The sequence below is a fragment of the Nerophis ophidion genome, linkage group LG08 (assembly GCF_033978795.1).
Source record: "Nerophis ophidion isolate RoL-2023_Sa linkage group LG08, RoL_Noph_v1.0, whole genome shotgun sequence".
Classification (NCBI taxonomy): Eukaryota; Metazoa; Chordata; class Actinopteri; order Syngnathiformes; family Syngnathidae; genus Nerophis; species Nerophis ophidion.
Genome location: NC_084618.1, coordinates 64,563,613 through 64,586,625, shown reverse-complemented (window position 1 = coordinate 64,586,625; position 23,013 = coordinate 64,563,613). Strand labels below are relative to the sequence as shown.

General features: G+C 37.9%; 1 protein-coding gene across 3 annotated transcripts in view; it reads right to left on the bottom strand.

The window, feature by feature from the left end:
• The window catches only part of si:ch211-234p6.5 (pleckstrin homology domain-containing family A member 7), a 47,246-nt gene extending 24,704 nt beyond the window's left edge, over positions 1-22,542 (bottom strand). Inside the window, exons 1-6 of one of the 3 annotated variants that reach the window (XM_061909347.1) lie at positions 22,334-22,542; positions 12,318-12,387; positions 7,614-7,712; positions 7,475-7,547; positions 7,244-7,344; positions 3,256-3,374 (exon numbers count right to left, since the gene is read on the bottom strand). In XM_061909347.1, the coding sequence (XP_061765331.1) occupies positions 3,256-3,374; positions 7,244-7,344; positions 7,475-7,547; positions 7,614-7,712; positions 12,318-12,387; positions 22,334-22,368 (497 nt within the window). In that variant the 5' untranslated portion in view covers positions 22,369-22,542. Of the gene's footprint in view, positions 1-3,255; positions 3,375-7,243; positions 7,345-7,474; positions 7,548-7,613; positions 7,713-12,317; positions 12,388-12,500; positions 12,665-22,333 lie in introns of those variants that run through there. The other 2 variants (XM_061909345.1, XM_061909346.1) reach the window with 2 other exon arrangements.
• Positions 22,543-23,013: the final 471 nt, after the last annotated feature.

The following is a 23,013-nucleotide window of genomic DNA, read 5'->3' as shown; positions in this document are numbered from 1 at the left end:
AATTGATTGAGCTCTCTATTCAAGACATTTGTATCTCAAATCGGTGTCGCCCATATTATCAAATTGAAATCAATTCATTGGTGCGTGGACCCCTAAAACAACATAATCTTAAAATGTAACAGGCCCTTTGTAAAACAATACAAATTAAAACAAGATAATAAATATGTTATAAAAACAATGCAATAGACCAGGGGTGTCAAACGTACGGCCCTAGGGCCGGATCAGGCCCGTGAACGAGTTTTATCCGGCCCGCGGGATGAGTTCGCGAAGTATAAAAATTAACCTGAAATTTTTGCATTAAATAAACAGCTGTTCTAAACATCCATCCATCAATTTTTACCGCTTATTCCCTTTCGGAGTTGCGGGGGGCGCTGGCGCCTATCTCAGCTAAAACATGTCCATTGAATATTGCAATAGCAATTATTTGTATCTTTGTAGATGATGCTACATATGTACAAAATAAACCACATGATGTTAGTACAACAGTCGAGGAAATTGATCAAACTTCATAAATAACATACTGTAATTTGATTTTGATATTTTTTTCATTTTGATAGACACCAATGAGTTGACTGATGAACATTATTAGAGAATTTATTCAGAAAATATAAATAACGACAAATAAATCATTAACCGCAATATCTAAGTGTGAAAAAAACTAACATTAGATAGATAGATAGATAGATAGATAGATAGATTGATAGATAGATCGATTGATCGATAGATAGATAGTACTTTATTGATTCCTTCAGGAGACTTCCCTCAGGAAAATTAAAATTTCAGCAGCAGTGTACAGAATTGAGATCGAATTTTAAACGTAAATAATGGCTTTATAAATGGAAACAAAATAGAAAAATACTACAATAAAAATAAAAAGCAACAATGAGAATAAAAATATAACAGTAAAATAAGAATACAACAAGATATTTTGTACATTTGTGCTTGTTCTATTTTTTAAACAAAGACAACAATCTAAAGTTGTCTTTATTTTTAAGTTATCGTGCCATGATTTTACCAGTCCAGCCCACTTGGGAGTAGATTTTTCTCCATGTGGCCCCCCATCTACAAACCCCGTTTCCATATGAGTTGGGGAATTGTGTTAGATGTAAATATAAACGGAATACAATGATTTGCAAATCCTTTTCAACCCATATTCAATTGAATATGCTACAAAGACAACATATTTGATGTTCAAACTCATAAACTTTATTTTTTTTTTGCAAATAATAATTAACTTATTAACTGCAACATTTGCCAAAGTAGTTGGGAAAGGGCATGTTCACCACTGCGCTACATCACCTTTTCTTTTAACAACAATTAATTAATGTTTGGGAACTGAGGAAACTAATTGTTGAGGCTTTGAAAGTGGAATTCTTTCCCATTCTTGTTTTATGTAGAGCTTCAGTCGTTCAACAGTCCGGGGTCTCCGCTGTCGTATTTTACGCTTCATAATGCATCACACATTTTCGATGGGTGAAAGGTCTGGACTGCAGGCTCGCCAGGAAAGTACTTGCACTCTTTTTTACGAAGCCATGCTGTTGTAACACGTGCTGAATGTGGCTTGGCATTGTCTTGCTGAAATAAGCAGGGGCACCCATGAAAAATACGGCGCTTAGACGGCAGCATATGCTGTTCCAAAACCTGTATGTACCTTTCAGCATTAATGGTACCTTCACAGATGTGTAAGTTACCCCTGCCTTGGGCACTAATGCACCCCCATACCATCATAGATGCTGGCTTTTGAACTTTGCGTCGATAACAGTCTGGATGGTTTGCTTCCCCTTTGGTCCGGATGACACAATGTGGAATATTTCCAAAAACTATTTGAAATGTGGACTCGTCAGACCACAGAACACTTTTCCACTTTGCATCAGTCCATCTTAGATGATCTCGGGCCCAGAGAAGCCGGTGGCATTTCTGGATGTTGTTGATCAATGGCTTTCGCTTTGCATAGTAGAACTTTACTTTGCACTTACAGATGTAGCGACGAACCTTATTTAGTGACAGTGGTTTTCTGAAGTGTTCCTGAGCCCACATGGTGATATCATTTAGAGATTGATATCGGTTTTTGATAGAGTGCCGTCTGAAGGATCGAAGTTCATGGTCATTCAATGTTGGTTTCCAGCCATGCCGCTTACGTGGAGTGATTTCTCTAGATTCTCTGAAACTTTTGATTATATTATGGACCATAGATGTTGGAATCCCTAAATTTCTTGCAATTGCACTTTGAGAAACGTTGTTCCTAAACTGTTTGACTATTTGCTCACGCAGTTGTGGACAAAGGGGTGTACCTCGCCCCATCCTTTCTTGTGAAAGACTGAGCATTTTTTGGGAAGCTGTTTTTATACCCATACATGGCACCCACCTGTTCCCAATTAACCTGCACACCTGTGGGGTGTTCCTAATAAGTGTTTGATGAGCATTCCTCAAGTTCATCAGTATCTATTGCCACCTTTCCCAACTTTGTCACATGTTGCTGACAAAAATTCTAAAGTTAAGGATTATTTGCATAAAACATTTTTTTATCCGTTTGAACATGAAATATGTTGTCTTTGTAGCATATTCAGCTGAATATGGGTTGAAAATGATTTGCAAATCATTGTATTCCGTTTATATTTACATCTAACACAATTTCCCAACTCATATGGGAACGGGGTTTGTAAAATGAGTTTGACACCTCTGCTATAGACTGTAGTTTTATGAAGCAATGTGTTATTTTGTACAGAATTTACCTTAGTGAGTGGATTTCTAGAGTACCTCTTTTCAGCTGCTTCACCGTCAAACACACTATCAGCAGCTTTTCCATAGTTTCATGGATAAATGTCTGCCGTTTAGATATTATTCTAACATTCTTGGCTGCCGTTAGATACATTCTGCTTCAGTACAGTGCAGACGAGCTCCAATTGCTTTGCAAGTTTGGTCATATTTTTGATGATGTCTTTCTTTAATTCAATGAATATCATCATCTGCTTCTTCTTTTCAGCACTGTCCTTCACACTCACTTTCTTCCTTCCCATTGTTGGCATGCGAAGTCATGTCGATCTTTGCAAATAAGCTAATGCTTACGAGAAACACCAGATACTTTGGCCATATTGTTACGGCAAATGTGACATTTGCTACGCCAAATGTCACTCAAATTTCTGCTTGCAACTTAAAACATAACAATTAGCTGAGAGACAACTCTTATCTTGAAACAATTTTAGGTTGAGTAATAAATGTTCGAATTAATTTAGCGAGGCATCACAATGTCCATACCTGCTCATAGAACTGTCCGTCTCCATGCAAGCGGATTGACTTAGTGCCCGGACCCAACCCAACATGTCCTCCTGAGTGTCTGCGCTGAAATAATACGAGCGCATTCCCTGGTGCACCACCTAGTGTTGACATTTAGGCATGACATCACAGAGTAAACAGTTGTCAAACAATTGAATGTCAACAGTCAAATTGACACATGTAATATATGTCTATTTCACTGAAAGTATAAAATAATGTGTAAATTCTGTAGAAATAAACAATTTAAAGCATTTGCAGTAAATATTTTTACTGCAAACTGAACATTTTGTACAACTGTGCTGTAGCTATTACTACTAACACAACCCATTATTACAGGCCTTTAAAGTAGGTCATCTAATGTTGCCATGGTAACAACAGAATTGCTTTTCTCATTTCAATCAATTGTGGGAATATTAGTCAAGGTACTGTACATTTTTACATATTGTTGCCTTAATACAGTAAAATACAGTATGAAAAGAATACCAAAAAATTATAAAATAATGTTAAAGTTTGTAGAAAGTCCACAATATAAAGCAGGAACTTACTTAAGGAATATTTACAAATGAGATGTACTGTTAAAAGTGCATTTGCAAAATATTTTACTGAATAGCATACGGAACAGTATTTATTAAGTATAAACCAGGGGTCCCCAAACTATGGCCCGTGGGCCACATTCGGCCCGCCAGTGTCCAAAATCTGGACCGCGGGAAGTTTTTATTGTTGTTTTTTTAATTTTTATTTTAAATCTGTCCTTTGTAATCCATTTTCTACTGCTTGTTACTCTCTGTGTTTCATAGCCTCTCAGGCAAGTCATGTCTAAAATGCATTTTCCTATCCATACCATGACATCATCACACTATATATATATGTATATATATATAGTGTGATGATGTGTGTGTATATATATATATATATATATATATATATATATATATATATATATATATATATATATGACGAAATGCGGGCCCTGAGTCAAAAAGTTTGGGGACCCCTGGTACAAACAATGGATGTCCATTAACTTTTTGCACCTCAAAGCTTAGAATACGGAAATGCTGATGATGGGTCCTGCTAGACACTAGCTGACCGGCACCTATTTAACAAAACCACCTTCACATTTAACAACCAAACATTTACACAAAGCGACACTGTAAAGAATTTCGGTATTATCTTCGGCCCAACTCCTTTATTTGAGTAAGACATTAAGAGTGTCACTAAAACAGTCTTCTTTCATCCCCGTAACATTGCTAAAAATCCTCCGAGGTTTCTCATTGTGCCCACTGGGTTGAGTTGTTTTCTTGCCCTGATGGGGGATCTGAGCCAAGGATGTCAATGTGGCTTGTGCAGCCCTTTGAGACACTTGTGATCAAGGGCTATAATAAATAACATTTGATCGATCGATTCATTAAATATCTTTTTTACAAAAATTGCGCACTAGGTAGTGCTAACGTCACACCAGAGCTGGCCAGGCTGGTCCACTACAGTGTTAAAGGCCTTTCATGCAGGTGATCCAATGTTGCCATGGCAATGACAGAGTTGCTATACCCCTTTTTTCAAACCATTGGTGGGAATATTAGTTTAAAGTTAAAGTACCAATGATTGTCACACACACACACTAGGTGTGACGAAATTATTCTGTCCATTTGACCCATCACCCTAGATCGCCACCGCCCAGGAGTAATTTTTGGTGATTCAACCCCCATTTCCAACCCTTGATGCTGAGTGCCAAGCAGGGAGGTAATGGGTCCCATTTTTATAGTCTTTGCTATGACTCGGCCGGGGGTTGAACTCACAACCTACCGATCTCAGGGTGGACAAGCTAAACATTTGGCCACTGAGTAAGTCAAGGTACTGTGCATTATTACATATTATTGCTTTTTTTGAATATAATAGTTTTTGTGTCACCAAAATACACATGGACACATTGTCTTAAAATAATAACAATGATAATTGAAATACTACCAGTAATAACACACACACACACACACACACACACACACACATGTGTATATATATATATATATGGGGCAAAAAAGTATTTAGTCAGCCACCGATTGTGCAAGTTCTCCCACTTAAAAATACAGGAATTCACATTGTAGGAATTTTAAAGAATTTATTTGTAAATTATGGTGGAAAATAAGTATTTGGTCAATTACAAAAACTCAACTCAATACTTTGTAATACTGCCTTTGTTGGCAATAACAGAGGTCAGATGATTACTCTAGGTCTTTACCAGGTTTGTACACAGTAGCTGATATTTTGGCCCATTCCTCTATGCAGATCTTCTCGAGAGCAGGGATGTTTAGGGGCTGTCGCCGAGCAACACGGACTTTCAACTCCCTCCACAGATTTTCTATGGGGTTGAGGTCTGGAGACTGGCTAGGCCACTCCAGGACTTTCAAATGCTTCTTACAGAGCCACTCCTTCGTTGCCCGGGCGGTGTGTTTGGGATCATTTTCATGCTGGAAGACCGAGCCACGTTTCATCTTTAAAGCTCCCACTGATGGAAGGAGGTTTTGGCTCAAAATCTCACGATAAATGGCCCCATTCATTCTTTTCTTAACACAAATCAGTCGTTCTGTCCCCTTAGCAGAAAAACAGCCCCAAAGCATGATGTTTCCACCCCCATGCTTCACAGTAGGTATGGTGTTCTTGGGATGCAACTCAGTATTCTTCTTCTTCCTCCAACCAGTTGAGTTTATAAAAGTTCTATTTTGGTTTCATCTGACCACATGACATTCTCCCAATCCTCTGCTGTATCATCCATGTGTTTTCTGGCAAACTTCAGACGGGCCTGGACATGCACTGGCTTAAGTAGGGGGACGCGTCTGGCACTGCAGGATTTGATTCCCTGTCGGCGTAGTGTGTCACTGATGGTAACCTTTGTTACTTTGGTCCCAGCTCTCTGCAGGTCATTCACCAGGTGCCCCCGTGTGGTTCTTGGATTTTTGCTCACCGTTCTCATGATCATTTTGACCTCACGGGATGAGATCTTGCGTGGAGCCCCAGATCGAGGGAGATTATCAGTGGTCTTGTATGTCTTCCATTTTCTGATAATTGCTCCCACAGTTGATTTTTTCACACAAAGCTTATTGTCTATTGTAGATTCACTCTTCCCAGTCTGGTGAAAGTTTACAATTATTTTCCTGGTGTCCTTTGACAGCACTTTGGTCTTGGCCATAGTGGAGTTTGGAGTCTGACTGAGGCTGTGGACAGGTGTCTTTTATACAGATAACGAGTTCAACAGATTCCATTAATACAGGTAACGAGTGGAGGACAGAAGAGCTTCTTAAAGAAAAAGTTACGGGTCTGTGAGAGCCAGAGATATTCCTTGTTTGAAGTGACCAAATAATTATTTTCCACCATAATTTACAAATAAATTATTTAAAATTCATACAATGTGAATTCCTGGATTTTTTTTCACATTCTTTCTTTCACAGTTGAAGTGTACCTATGATGAAAATTACAGACCTCTGTCATCATTTTAAGTGGGAGAACTTTCACAATCGGTGACTGACTAAATACTTTTTTGCCCCACTGTATGTATATATGTATATATATATATATATATATATATATAAAAAATCAATATCTATATATATATACATATATATATATATATATATATTAATGTATATTAATACAGTAATATTCAATGTATTTAAAATAATAACAATGATAATTGAAACACTAATGATAATTGAAACACTACCAGTAATAACACACACACACACACACACCCATCCATCCATCCATTTTCTACTGCTTATTCCCTTTTGGGGTAACGGGGGGCGCTGGCACCTAGCTCAGCTACAATCGGGCGAAAGGCAGGCTACACCCTGGATAATGATATTGAATTTATTCATATTTAATCAGCAAATAAAAATGCATTTCATAATTCAGTTGTTACTTGATAACATACGATATCGTTAAATAACACCTATAACTATTGATGGTCAAATAAACATACCTTGAACGTGAACTTCCTGTTTTTGCATTCTCGCGGCGTGCAAAATAGGATTTTGTAACTCGGGAGCGGAATGCTGCCCAACACCGATTCTTCTCTGCTGTCTGATTTGCGGCGAAAAAAGACATGAAGAAAGTGAGTGTAACTCCTATTCTCTCACAAGCAGGACAATGTAATTATGTGATGGAACACAGTGTACATGTTTGCACAGTACTGATGATGATAAGTGTTTACCTTTGTAATAGAACAAGCAGTAGTTGGAGAGGACAAACCATCGTCTCTTCCATAATTTCAACCCAGTGCTGTCCTGCAGAGATCGTTTAGATGTTTAATGAAGCCTTTTATCTCAAAGAAACAACTTCAATCAACTTACTTTTTTATTGAGCCATCCTCTGATGACCACAAGACAGTTGGGGTCTCTTTTGGCCGACTGGCATCTTTTCCCAAATGTTTGCACCTTTCCATCGCTCTCCTGCCACATGACAATTTAATTATGTCAAAGATGCATGTCCAAACAGTGGTACCTCGTTTTTTGTTTTCGTAATCCGTTCCAAAAAGGTCAGCCGGGATCTGAATTGTACCAAAACCAAAGCATTTTCCCATCAGAAATAATGTAAATCTAATTATGCTGTTCCAGACACCAGAAAATATTACCACAAAACACATTTTATCAAGAATGATTATAGCTTAACATTAAGGAGGGTACATTTTATATTTAAATTGATACAGTACCAGTTATTGGTACCTGCGAATTGATACTTGTACTCAAAGGTACTAATTTGTGGTACTTCTGTTTAAATTCAAATTGTTTATATTTCAAATTGTTTAATTTACATTTAACAGTGAGCTGATAATGATAACCATGTCAACAATGTCTACATTCAGACAATGATCCAGAACCTTATATTTTTGAGCCTGAATATAAGGAAGATGAACTACAAGTGTTAGAAGGTGAGTTATAAGCATATCCAGAAACAAGAAATACAAACTACGAACATAATAAAACAATTGCTTATTATACAATGTCGGCTCTCACTTTCATGCTGACCGATGTAATGATCATATTTTCCCATTTAGAAAATAAATTAGAACCCCCACCCAGGTAAAAAAAAAAAAAAGACTAAAATGCAAACGAAGTTTAATGTCACAGTTGACACACTTCTCAGTTTAGGACCAAAACCTTCAATTATCCAAGTAAAAGGCATGACTCATAATCTAGAGTTAACTTTTAACGACTCAGAAGTGATGCAGCAGCTGCTTACCTCTGTTATCATGGCGCTGCTAAATGTTGTCCCACGGCATTAGCGCTTATAATAACAATAATGCTAATACTGTACTTGATTAATATTTAAATCATAAAATATAAATGGAGTATTGTTGGTGGTTTTTGGATGTTTTTTTCAAGGACTTTATGGTTGGAATTGATGACTCCAATTAGCTTAATTGATAGCCACCTTATACTTGCCGTATATTACACATTAGAATGCAGGAAAAAAAACAACAACATATGTGCTCTTGTCTTACATAGGGATTGTGAATGATAGGCAAAAATTTCCCCCAAAAGGTGCATTTCTCTCTTAGCCCTTGTTTGGTGTTTGGGTCTGTGGGACCCGTTTCCATTTTTAATTTAAATAAAAATGATACAATTAATTAATTTTTCAAACTGAAATTCACAAACATTGGCTCATTTGCTGTAAAAAACTTTATTCGAATACATATTTAATGACCACACACCACCCTCCCTACAGATTTCTATTACGTATAAGATGCTAATAGAAGTGCAGAGATTGATGTTGTATCACACACACACACACACACACACACACACACACACACACACACACACACACACACACACACACACACACACACACACACACACACACTGCAGGCCTAAATAGGAGAAGGACATAGTGTAGGTACGGCCATCAGAGGGTCAAATGTGCGAGAAAATGAGAGCAGACAGTGTTGACTAACAATGTTGCAACCTTGTGTGCGACGCAAAAGAAGCATCCCTGTGGGATGCAGAAACTGGCAGAGAAATTTTCCGTGCAACCTTCATATTGTTGTTACTCAGCCAGTGTTTGTGGGTCTGATGGATCCGTTGCATTTTGGGGCTTGTAATGCCTCACAATCAAACACTTTTATGTTAAAATACTGAACAAATATTTATTGGGATAAGGTAAACATCTGTTCAATATTTTAACATTAAAGTGCTTGATTGTTCCCAGATGTTTATTGGGATAAGGTAAACATATGTTCAGTATTTTAACATAAAAGTGTTTGATTGTGAAGCATTAAATGCTCCAAAATGCAGCGGGTCCTTCAGACCTACAAACGCTGGCTGAGTAACAACAATATGAACGTTACACGGAAAATTTCTCTGCCAGTTTTTGCATCCAACAGGGATTCTTCTTTTGTGTTTCTGCACCTTTGGTTCTCACACAAGGTTGTAACATTGTTTGTCAACACTGTCTGCTCTCATTTTCTCGCACATTTGACACTGATGGCCGTACGGACACTCTGTCCTTCTCCTCTGATGTTTACCTTATCCCAATAAACATCTGTTCAGTATTTTAACATAAACATGTTTGATTGTGAGGCATTAAAAGCCCCAAAATGCAACGGGTCCATAAGACCTACAAACGCTGGCTGAGTAACAACAATATGAACGTTATACGGAAAATTTCTCTGGCAGTTTCTGCATCCCGCAGGGATTCTTCTTTTGTGTTTCTGCACCTGCGGTTCCCACACAAGGTTGCAACATTGTTTTTCAACACTGTCTGCTCTCATTTTCTCACACATTTAGATGAGATTAGATTAGAGAGTACTTTATTTATTCCTTCAGGAGAGTTCCTTCAGAAAGATTGAAATTTTCAGCACAATCACATTCAAGATCAGACAAACATTTGACCGTCTGATGGCCGTACCTACACTCTGTCCTCTCTGATGTTTACCTTATCCCAGGGGTCACCAACCTTTTTGAAACCAAGAGCTACTTCTTGGGTACTGATTAATGCGAAGGGCTACCGGTTTTATACACACTTAAATAAATTGCCAGAAATAGCCAATTTGATCAATTTACCTTTAATAAATACATCTATATATATATATATATATATATATATATATATATATATATATATATATATATATATATATATATATATATATATGTTCAATTAAGTGTTCAATTAAGTGTTTTTTTCATCTTTTATTCTCTAAATTATAATTGGGACGGAGTGGCGCAGTGGAAGAGTGGCCGTGCGCAACCCGAGGGTCCCTGGTTCAAATCCCACCTAGTACCAACCTCGTCACGTCCGTTGTGTCCTGAGTAAGACACTTCACCCTTGCTCTTGATGGGTGCTGGTTAGTGCCTTGCATGGCAGCTCCCCCCATCAGTGTGTGAATGTGTGTATGAATGGGTAAATGTGGAAGTAGTGTCAAAGCGCTCTGAGTACCTTGAAGGTAGAAAAGCGCTATACAAGTACAACCCATGTATCATTTACCATTTATAAAAAAAAACATTCCATAAAAGTAAAAAAAATGTACGACGGAATGACAGACAGAAATACCCATTTATATATATATATATATATATATATATATATATATATATATATATATGGAATGTTTTTTTAGAGAATAAAAGATGAAAAAAACACTTAATTGAACAGTTTAAAAGAGGAGAAAACAGGAAAAAAAAGAAAATTAAATTTTGAAACATAGTTTATCTTCAATTTCGACTCTTTAAAATTCAACAGAAAAAAAAGAAAAACTAGCTAATTCGAATCTTTTTGAAAACATTTTTAAAAATAATTTATGGAACATCATTAGTAATTTTTCCTGATTAAGATTAATTTTAGAATTTTGATGACATGTTTTAAATAGGTTAAAATCCTATCTGCATTTTGTTAGAATACATAACAAATTGGACCAAGCTATATTTCTAACAAAGACAAATCATTATTTCTTCTACATTTTCCAGAACAAAAAATTTAAAAGAAATTAAAAACACTTTAAAATAAGATTTACATTTGATTCTAAAGATGTTCTAGATTTGCCAGAATAATTTTTTTGAATTTTAATCATAAGTTTGAAGAAATATTTCAAAAATATTCTTCGTCGAAAAAACAGAAGCTAAAATGAAGAATTAAATTAAAATTGATTTATTATTCTTTACAATAAAAAAATAGATTTACTTGAACATTGATTTAAATTGTCAGGAAAGAAGAGGAGGAATTTAAAAGGTAAAAAGGTATATGTGTTTAAAAATCCTAAAATCATTTTTATAAGGTTGTATTTTTTCTCTAAAATTGTCTTTCTGAAAGTTATAAGAAGCAAAGTAGAAAAAAAAGAAAAATAATTTATTTAAACAATTGAAGATTGTCTTTCAAATATTTTCTTGGATTTTCAAATTCTATTTGAGTTTTTTTCTCTCTTAGAATTAAAAATGTCGAGCAAAGCGAGACCAGCTTGCTAGTAAATAAATCAAATTTTAAAAATGGAAGCAGCTCACTGCTAAGTGCTGCCATTTGAGCTACGTTTAGAACAGGCCTGCGGGCGACTCATGTGGTCCTTATGGGCTACCTGGTGCCCGCGGGCACCGTGTTGGTGGCCCCTGCCTTATCCCAATAAACATCTGTTCAGTATTTTAACATAGAAGTGTTTGATTGTGAGGCATTAAAAGCCACAATATGCAACGGGTCCATCAGGCCCACAAACACTGGCTGAGTAACAACAATATGAACATTACACAAGGGTTAAGTACCAAATACGGTACCCATCTTTAGTTTTTACACACAGTAGACAATGAGAAGTATGTCCATGTTGGCTTATTTTGCAGCACAGAAACTGAGTCAATAGCACGAGGGGATTCTTTGTTTGGGCAATTTGAATAATAAGCAGGTATACTGCCTAGTTTGGTTTGCGCAATGTTTGGTCAGGACAGTGAGCATAAAACCAGGGCAAGACTTTGGTGTAAATGTTCATCAGAAACTGAATCAAAGGAAAAATGGTAGGTACCCTTCTATAAAAGTAACGTAATAAACATGTAATGTAGAAGACGAGAACCAACCCTTATGACAGGGAAGTAGGAGATGGTGGCCACGCTGGATGCTTGGCTTACTCTGTCCTGCTCGTCCATCCTGCGGAGGACACATCACATGTAACCGCAACAAATGACTCAAAAACGCTCAAATGACGCATGCACAGTACGTGTGGTTGACACCATGCTGCTGGCGGGAACATGAGACCTTACCACAACCTCTGCAGTGTGGGATCATTCCCACGTTCAACCGTCCCAAAGCTTCCGAACACACCGACCACATTCCCATATGGATTTTTTTTTTTTTTTTTTTACTCCCATGTCATTCGGACTTGGTGTCCCGCTCACCCACTTGCAGCTAAACTCTCCTACTATTCTATTCTGGGTGGTCAAGCATCGCCGCTATAGGGCCAGAAGTGACATGTGACAGCTGCATGCTCCTGCTGGTGGCTGGGAGTGTGTGGAACACAATCTGACAGTAGAGAGCTGGGAATGGCCGGCATGGGACGCAGGACTCGGAATGTGCCCCAAAGTGCAGGAATGCAGCCTGCGGACTGTTTAGGACAGAAGTCCCAAATCCATTTGGTGTCGGAGACAAATGTGTGGAGGGTGGACGGAGTTCAACGTCTACAAGAATTTGAGCACATCTGTTTCTGTCGTCACGTGCAAGCTTGATTTAGCCGCCTTGCACAAGCTCCATTTCCCAGAATTCCCTTCTCCTGGTACATTTAACGCAGTCATTTCTGCATCAGTGTAAATAAAAATAAGTTGCCACATATATTTACACTTAATTTCAAAAATATTTCGGTAACACTTTAGTATGGGAAACACATATTCACCATTAATTAGTTGCTTATTAACATGCACATGAGTAACATACTGGCTCTTAATTAGTCATTATTAAGTATTTATTAATGCCTTATTCTATGGGTTCTCAAATGGGGGTATGCGTACCCGTGGGGGTACTTAAAGGTATGCCAAGGGGTACGTGAGATTTTTTTTTTAAATATTGTAAAAATAGCAACAATTCAAAAATCCTTTATAAATATATTTATTGAATAATACTTCAACAACATATGAATGGAAGTTAATAAACTGTGAAAAGAAATGCAACAATGCAATATTCAGTGTTGAGAGCTGGATTTTTTGTGGACATGTTCCATGAATATTGATGTTAAAGATTTATTTTTTTGTGAAAAAATGTTTAGAATGAAGTTCATGAATCCAGATGGATCTCCATTACAATCCCCAAAGAGGGCACTTCAAGTTGATGATTACTTCTATGTGTAGAAATCTTTATTTATAATTGAATCACTTGTTTATTTTTCAACAAGTTTTTAGTCTATTTGATATCTTTTTCCCCCCAAATAGTTCAAGAAAGACCACTACAAATTAGCATATTTTTCCCTGTTATACAATTTAATAAATCCAAACCTGATGACATCGTGCTGTATTTTACTTCTTTGTCTCTTTTTTTTCAACCAAAAATGCTTTGCTCTGATTAAAGGGTACTTGAATTAAAAAAATGTTCACAGGGGGTACATCATTGAAAAAAGGTTGAGAACCACTGTATTATACAACCAGTACGCCATTAACTAAGAGTCTTCTCTCAATAACCTCAGAATTGTTGCTTATTAGTAACCCTAGCACTAACCCTAACCCTTATATGTTACCCTTGTGTCCAAAAAAACTCAAAATAAAGTACTTGTTACTTTAATAAGCACATAATTAATGGTGAATATGTTCGCCATACTAAAGTGTTACCGATATTTCTGATTGTCAAGTTCTTCAGGGTTTTTCGCAGCTGTGCCGAAACTTGAAAGGGCCAGTGGGACTCAAAAAGGACACAAAGGGACAACTCAATCCTCTTTCCTTGTGATTTATTGATATTTGATTTGAAGCAATCAAATAAACTGGGTTATCAACGTAAATGAATGGATGAAATGAATGAATAGTTGAATAGTCGGTAGTTAAATAGTTGATAAGTGATGGGTTGATTAGCTGAATAGTAGAATAGTCGATTAGTTGGATAGTAGGATAGGCGATTAGGTTGATAACCAGTTGCGTCTTCTGAGTCCACACAAGAGCTGTTTTCCTTCTTCTTAGCAGCATGTCAAAAGTGGTGACTGACTGCGGCTCAAACATTTTAAGCATGTGCTCTGAGCAGGTGAACTCAATCAAGCCAATCTGGTGGAAGCAGGTGGAGATGTTCAGCCCTCAGCTCTCACTGTTGCCCCTTCAGGCCTGGAGTGTGCTCTGCAAATCAGTGGTGTTTTTTCTGCTCTGTCTTTTGACTTGACACTGATAAAATGTTAATAATAGATCAAAATTAAGGGTCCCATTAGGTTATTTCTTATTTCAATAACCATTTTAAATGAGCCTATTGAGCAGGGGTGTCAAACTCATTTTAGATCGGGGGCCACATGCAGAAAAATGTACTCCCTAGTGAGCCGGACTGGTGAAATCATGGCACGATAACTTAAAAATAAAAACAACTTAAGATTGATTTCTTAGTTTGCAAATAGAACAAGCACATTCTGAAATTGTACAAATCATAATGTTGTTTTTTTTTTTTTTTTTTTTTACACTTTCATGTCGTGCGGTATAGCTCGGTTGGTAGAGTGGCATTGTAAGGGTTCCAGGTTCGATCCCCACTTCCGCCATCCTAGTCACTGCCGTTGTGTCCATGGGCAAGACACTCTGCCCACCTGCTCCCAGTGCCACCCACACTGGTTTAAATGTAACTTAGATATTGGGTTTCACTATGTAAAGCGCTTTGAGTCACTAGAGAAAAGCGCTATACACAAATCTAAAATATAATAATATAATAGATATTCTATCTTTATTTGTTGTTATTTATATTTTCTGAATAAATTATGTGATAATGTCAGTCAACTCATTGGTGTTCATTTTAAATCTATCAAGATAAAAAAAAAATATTAAAATCAAATAACAGGATCTTATTTATGTACTGTAGTTTGATCACTTTCCTCGACTGATGTACTAACATCATGTGGTTTATTTTGTACATACAGTATTTAGCATCATCTACAAAGATCCCAAAAATTGCTATTGCAACATCCAGTGGACACATTTAAAACAGCTGTTTCTTAATTGAAAAATTTTACACACATTTTTATACTTGGCAAACTCATCCCGCGGGCGGATAAAACCTGTTCGCGGGCCTGATCCGGCCCTCGGGCCGTACGTTTGATGCCTCAGCTCTAGAGGTCCTCTAATAGTACAGTACATTTGAAGTAGAAGTGCACATTTGTTATTGGAAATATATTTATGGGGCTGATTTGAGAAATCAGGAGCAAGGGTGAAGTATCTCGCTTAAGGACACTGCGGACGGGACTCGGATGATGGAAGCTGGGGATCGTACCAGGAACCCTCAAGTTGCTGGCACGGACGCTCTTCCACCGAGCCACTCCGTCCCCATGAAGACACCTGCGCTTCTAAAAAAGTCGCCTAGAAGCTAGTTGCACACAAACTATAGTTTAATCTAAATTTAAAAATAGCATTTATAGATAAATATTGGTTGTTGGTATCACTCTTAAAGAAAAAAAATGTATCTGTATCGGTATTGAAGAAAAACATGGGAATCCCTGATTAGAAGTGCGTTTGCCAAAATCTAACCTTCAAGCTGGAATTTATTACAGTTGAAAAAGGCTTTTTTGTGAACTCTGCTTGCCGTTTTATATCGGTAGCTTTAACGCAAATAAACTGTGTTTATCCACAACATCTTGTGATATGCAATTTTGCATTTCATCCACTTGTACATATTTAACTCATGCTCAAATGTATAACTCTGCACCAATACAATAGATGCTACAAACCCCGTTTCCATATGAGTTGGGAAATTGTGTTAGATGTAAATATAAACGGAATACAATGATTTGCAAATAATTTTCAACCCATATTCAGTTGAATTAGCTACAAAGACAATATATTTGATGTTCAAACTCATAAACTTTAATTTTTTTTTTTGAAAATAATAATTACCTTAGAATTTCATGGCTGCAACACGTGCCAAAGTAGTTGGGAAAGGGCATGTTCATCACTGTGTTACATTACCTTTTCTTTTAACAACACTCAATAAACGTTTGGGAACTGAGGAAACTAATTGTTGAAGCTTTGAAAGTGGGAGACAGGTCTGGACTGCAGGCGGGCCAGGAAAGTACCCGCACTCTTTTACTACAAAGCCACACTGTTGTAACACGTGGCTTGGCATTGTCTTGCTGAAATAAGCAGGGGCGTCCATGATAACGTTGCTTGGATGACAACATATGTTGCTCCAAAACCTGTATGTACCTTTCAGCATTAATGGTGCCTTCACAGATGTGTAAGTTACCCATGCCTTGGGCACTAATACACCCCCATACCATCACAGATGCTGGCTTTTGAACTTTGCGCCTATAACAATCCGGATAGTTATTTTCCTCTTTGTTCTAGAGGACACCACGTCCACAGTTTCCAAATATAATTGGAAATATGGACTCGTCAGACCACAGGACACTTTTCCACTTTGCATCAGTCCATCTTAGATGAGCTCAGGCCCAGCGAAGCGGGCGGCGTTTCTGGGTGCTGTTGATAAATGGGTTTGGCTTTGCATAGTAGAGTTTTAACTTGCGCTTACAGATGTAGCGACCAACTGTAGTTACTGACAGTGGTTTTCTGAAGTGTTCCTAAGTCCATGTGGTGATATTCTTTACACACTGATGTTGGTTTTTGATGCAGTACTGCCTGAGGGATCAAAGGTCTGTAATAACATCGCTTACGTGCAGTGATTTCTCCAGATTCTCTAAACCTTTTGATGATTTTACGGACCGTAGATGGTAAATTCCTTGCAATAGCTCGTTGAGAAATGTTGTTCTAAAACTGTTCGACAATTTGCTTACAAAGTGGTGATCCTTAACCCATCCTTGTTTGTGAATTACTTAGCATTTCATGGAAGCTGCTTTTATACCCAAACATGGCACCCGCCTGTTCCCAATTATCTTGCACAGCTGTGGGATGTTCCGAATAAGTGTTTGATGAGCATTCCTCAACTTTATCAATATTTATTGCCACCTTTCCCAACTTCTTTGTCACGAGTTGCTGGCATCAAATTCTAAAGTTAAATATTATTTGCAAAAAAAACATGTTTATCAGTTTGAACATAAAATATGTTGTCTTTGTAGCATATTCAACTGAATATGGGTTGAAAATGATTTGCAAATAATTGTATTCCGTTTATATTTACATCCAACACAATTTCCCAACTCATATGGAAACGGGGTTTGTATATACCAGGGGTCCTTAACCTTTTTGACCTCACTTTTCCTCAACAAAGGGGCTTATGGCCCACTCAAATATTAACAATGAATTAGAAATCTTAATCTTGATTTTAATGGTCTTCAATATCTATAATCAATCAATCAATAAAACAATTTTGATTTATGAGCCCTAAATCACAAGAGTCTCAAAGGGCTGCACAAGCCACAACGACATCCTAGGTTCAGATCCCACATACTTACTTACTTAGGCCCATCGCTCCCAATGGAGCATAGGCCATCAATGACTCCTCTCCATGCAGCACGGTTTTGTGCTGTCCTTTCCGCCTCTCCCCAGCTGGTTCCCAACCTCTTCAGCTCCGCCTCAGAGTCCCGCCTCAAGGTGTTTTTAGGCCGTCCCCTCTTCCTCTTTCCCTGTGGGTTCCACGTCAAGGCTTGCCGTGTGATGGTAGTTGCTGGTTTCCTAAGGGTGTGCCCAACCCAACCCCACTTTCTCCTTAGTATTTGTTTCTCCACTGGCTCCTGATTCCCTTTCCTCCAGAGTTCCTCGTTGCTGATTTTGTTTGGCCACCAAATCCTGAAAATCCTCTTCAGACAACTGTTAATAAACGTTTGTAACCTTTGTACGGTCTTCTTTGTCATCCTCCACGTTTCAGAGCCGTAGAGAAGGACGGATTTTATGTTTGAATTGAAGATCCGGACTTTGGTTGTCATAGATATCTCCTTGGAGGACCAGATGCTCTTCAGGATGATGAAGGCTGCTCTTGCTTTTCCAATTCTTGCTGTTACATCTTTGTCGGTGCCACCCTGTTTATCCACGATGCTGCCCAAGTAGGTGAAGGAGTCTATTTCCTGGATAATTTCCTCTTCTATTACTATTGGATTGTTGGTCAAGTTATTAAACTTCATTATGTTGGTCTTCTTCCTGTTTATCCTTAGCCCTACGCCTAGAGATGTCTTGACCAATTCGGTGGTCTTTTCCTGCATCTGCCTGTGGTTGTGCGAGAGGAGCGCCAGGTCGTCTGCGAAGTCTAAGTCATCCAGTTGCGTCCACAGGGTCCACTGAATACCGTTTTTCTTTCCTGATGTTGTGTTCTTCATGATCCAGTCAATAACTAATAGGAACATGAAGGGTGATAGGAGGCATCCTTGCCAAACTCCGGTCCTGACCTCAAAACTATCAGACACTTGGCCTGCATGTAGCACCTTGCATGTCATTCCTTGGTAGGTTTTCTGAATCAGGCTGATGATTTTCTCTGGAATCCCGTAGTGCCGCAGTAGTTTCCACAGTGTCTCCCTGTCCACACTGTCGAAGGCTTTTTCATAGTCTACGAAATTTACATATAGGGAAGAGTTCCATTCAATAGATTGTTCCACAATGATGCGGAGAGTGCAGATCTGGTCTGTGCAGGATCCCACATAAGGGCAAGGAAAAAAATCAACTCAGTGGAATGACAATGAGAAACCTTGGAGAGAACCGCAGATGTAGGTGACCATCCATGCTTCTTTAACTTACCTACTTATCGTTAAACCGGATAAACCTAAAAAATGAAAACATAAAACCTAGAAATAAATACTAATCAAATATACTGTAAAAGAAAGAACTCATAAAAACTGATGGAAAATACATGAACATACAATCACGCAGTGATAAAATTAATACATTCTAACAAATTTAATAATAATAATATATATGTTTCTTAAATAAATTGTCAATAAAATTAAAGGTCAAATGAAAATAGCGCTTTAACCACTAGTCATATTTTTGGCGCTTATGAAAGTTCTCTGTAACTCAAGCACCAAATCTGTTTGTTTAATATAATCATTACTGTGACAAATGGTGGCAAGGTGTATTACAACTAAGTACTACTGCGGCCCATAAGGAACACAGCTGAGAAACAGATATTTTTTGGCAGTTAAGAATATACGTTATTACATACCATAATATCACATAAAGAGGTGGGACGTGATCACGCAAAGGTGAGAAAAACTAGCATAGTTATGTTAGCCACACTGCTAAAATCGCACTCAAACTTTACCAGCAGCATCATGCTACAGTAGGTTAGCCTGATTGCTGAAGAAAAACTAAATTATCAAATTCAAAGTTCCCACGTTTGCAGCTGACCTTGGACGGGGCTCTCTGCTTTTTTGATTTTAAGATGTGTTGCAAAGCTTTTTTCCTCTTTCTTTTCGCCACATTTTTTTGACGGGGCAGGCTAATCTAGCGAGTATCGTGTCACGTCAATGAGGAAGTAGGTATTTATTTTATGCCGTTATGGATACCATACTGGATATTATATTTCATAGGATTCAGAGCCTAATTCTGGAAAACTAACCAAAAAGTAATTAGAGATGTCCGATAATATCGGCCGATAAATGCTTTAAAATGTAATATCGGAAATGATCGGTATCGGTTTCAAAAGTAAAATCAATGACTTGTTAAAACGCCGCTGTATGAAGCTGTACATATCCGGTAAAACACGGACGTAGGCCAGTATACTCTGGACCGAAGCTGTGTGCCTTCATTGTTTTTGTAGCTTTTTTGAGGCATGTTTAAAAAAAATAAATAATGCATTTTGTGAAAATCACAGTATAGTAATTTCCATGGTTGTAGTGGGTATAAGGATTATCTCAGGGAGAGCATGTCCCAAATTCCAAGCTGCTGTTTTGAGGCATGTTAAAAAAAATAATGCACTTTGTGACTTCAATAATAAATATGGCAGTGCCATGTTGGCACTTTTTTCCATAACTGGAGTTGAAGTTGTTCTCTTATTTTGAAAAACCTTGTTTTTGATTGATTGATTGCAACTTTTATTAGTAGATTGCACAGTACAGTACATATTCCGTACAATTGACCACTAAATGGTAACACCCGAATAAGTTTTTCAAGTTGTTTAATCAATTCATGGTAAAGTTACATTGTTTAATGCATCCAGCGGGGCATCACAACAAAATTAGGCATAATAATGTGTTAATTCCACGACTGTATATATTGGTATCGGTTGATATCGGAATCGGTAATTAAGAGTTGGACAATATCAGATTTTGGCAAAAAAGCCATTATTGGACATCTCTACTTGTAATACTTTTCCCTGATTTGGGGTATTTTCATTTTAAAGCATGGGTGTCAAACTCTGTCCCGCGGGCCAAATTTCATTTGGCCCTTGAGGCAGTATAAAATTAACATTAGAGCTGGTTTTATACAGCGGCGGTGCGGCTGTAACACCGCATTCACCATTAATACTCATACATGCCAACCCTCCCGATTTTCCCGGACTCCCAAATTTCAGTGCCCCTCCTCGAAAATCTCCCGGGGTAAACATTCTCCCGAATTTCTCCCTATTTCTACCCGGACGACAATATTGGGGTTCGTGCATTAACGGCACTGCCTTTAGCGTCCTCTACAAGCTGTCGCCACATCTGCTTTTCCTACATAGAAATAGCGTGCCAACCCAGTCACATTATATATGCGGCTTTTACACACACACGCACACAAGTGAATGCAACGCATACTTGTTCAACAGCCATACAGGCCACACTGAGGGTGGCCGTATAAACAACTTTATCAATATTACAATTACGCACCACACTGTGAACCCACACCAAACAAGAATAGCAAACACATTTCGGGAGAACATCTGCACCGCAACACAACATAAACACAACGGAACAAATACCCAGAACCCGTTGCAGCACTAACTCTTCCGGGACGCTACACTATACCCCCCCAAGGAATAATTAATGTTTTACTCATGCACTTTCTCTTGCTACTTCAAGGCTTGAATGTTTGATTAATGTGTTATTGTTATTTTATTTGCAAATTTATTATTAGCCTGTGGAAAAAGTTTATTTGATATTTACCTCAGAGGTCTGCAAATAGAAAAGAGGCATTACATTTTTATTTAAATTTTATTTAATATGCCATTGATATTTTTTATGATTATTATTTAAAACTCGATTTGACATGTCACTATAACGTTATATTAGCCTTGCTTGTTCAATATTCAATGCACAACTTGTTCGGGTCCCTATTTAAAGGTTAATTTTTTTCAACCTTGGCCCGTGGCACTGTTCAGTTTTAAATTTTGGCCCACTCTGTATTTGAGTTCGACACCCCTGTTTTAGAGGCTACTACCACAGTGATTCATTTCCATGATTGGCTTTGGCGGATACCCTCTTTGCTGTAATGCAACCCAATTGGGACTCGAACCAATGCCAAAAGCAAGTAGTTATTACTGTACAGCAAAGCCTATTCAAAGTGCTTATCTGCACTTATGACCCTCTTTGAACAGCAGATGAAAAAAAATATCAAGTGATGAGAAAGATGTGATTGTTAACCTCCGCTGGCAGAATACAAACCACAATTCCCTTTTTGGTGAGTCACGGACTAAAAGCACCGAAACAATCACGTCTTTGTCCCATCACAGACGGCGCAAACAATCACATAACTTCCAGGACGATATGTGGGTGTTGCTGGATGCTTAATGAGTGAAGAGGAGGAGAGTGGGGAGAGAGGCTTGAAATGCAAAAGAGGGATGATGATGATGGTGGTGATGGAGAGGAGGACAAACGTTGAGTGTGTGAGTGCCACACAGAGTGAGCTTTGTGGAGTTGAACACATTTCCATGTCTCCTACACGCTTGCACAGATATTTACAGTCACTCGCCGAGGAAAAATGTGCAAGATACTGAAAACCAGGCTTTAAAAAAATCATCTAATCCTGCTCTAACTGGTGTAAAAGTAGTAAAACAGTATAGAATGATGTCGTACCTGAGTAACCGTGACCTCTTGCCTTCGAGCTCCATCACTTTGCCAGGCGTCCTCACAGCGTCCCTCCTTGGGCTAGATGTCCAAGAAAAGACTGTGAGTCTAACCTCTCGGTTCCTTCTCTCTGCGTCTGCTACACCTGCGTGTTCATCTGTGCTACAACACTGCACTCTCTGTCTGACCCTTCCTCATGTCCCCTCCCTCCTTCTTCTTCTTTTTCTTCTTCATCCCTCCCAACGTGCTCGGCATGTACAGCCTCTTTTGTCTTTTGCTGAGTGTGGGTTTGTGACTGAGGAATGTATGGAGGGAGAGAAAAAAAAACAGCTGTTCTGTCAATACTCTTTTCTAGAGTTTTGCATGCTTTGATGGAGTTTTTCTATGATGGAGAAGCCAGCAACAATGGGTATTATTATGCTTTTTAACACTCTTACTTGGCGTATAGTAAAGTATATTTTTAAATTTGATCACTGTGGATTAAATTTGATGAATCTCAATTTAAAGTATTGATGTTTAAAAGTATAAACATTACGTTGTGAGGGGAATTTATTTATTTTAATATATATTAAGCATGTTCATGTTAACAAACAAACATTAACGTGGACCTGTTGCTCCTATTTTTAACATTGGTCGGAAAATTGCTTTTAAAAAGTAATTATGAAAAGTTATTAACAGGCGTTCAGAAT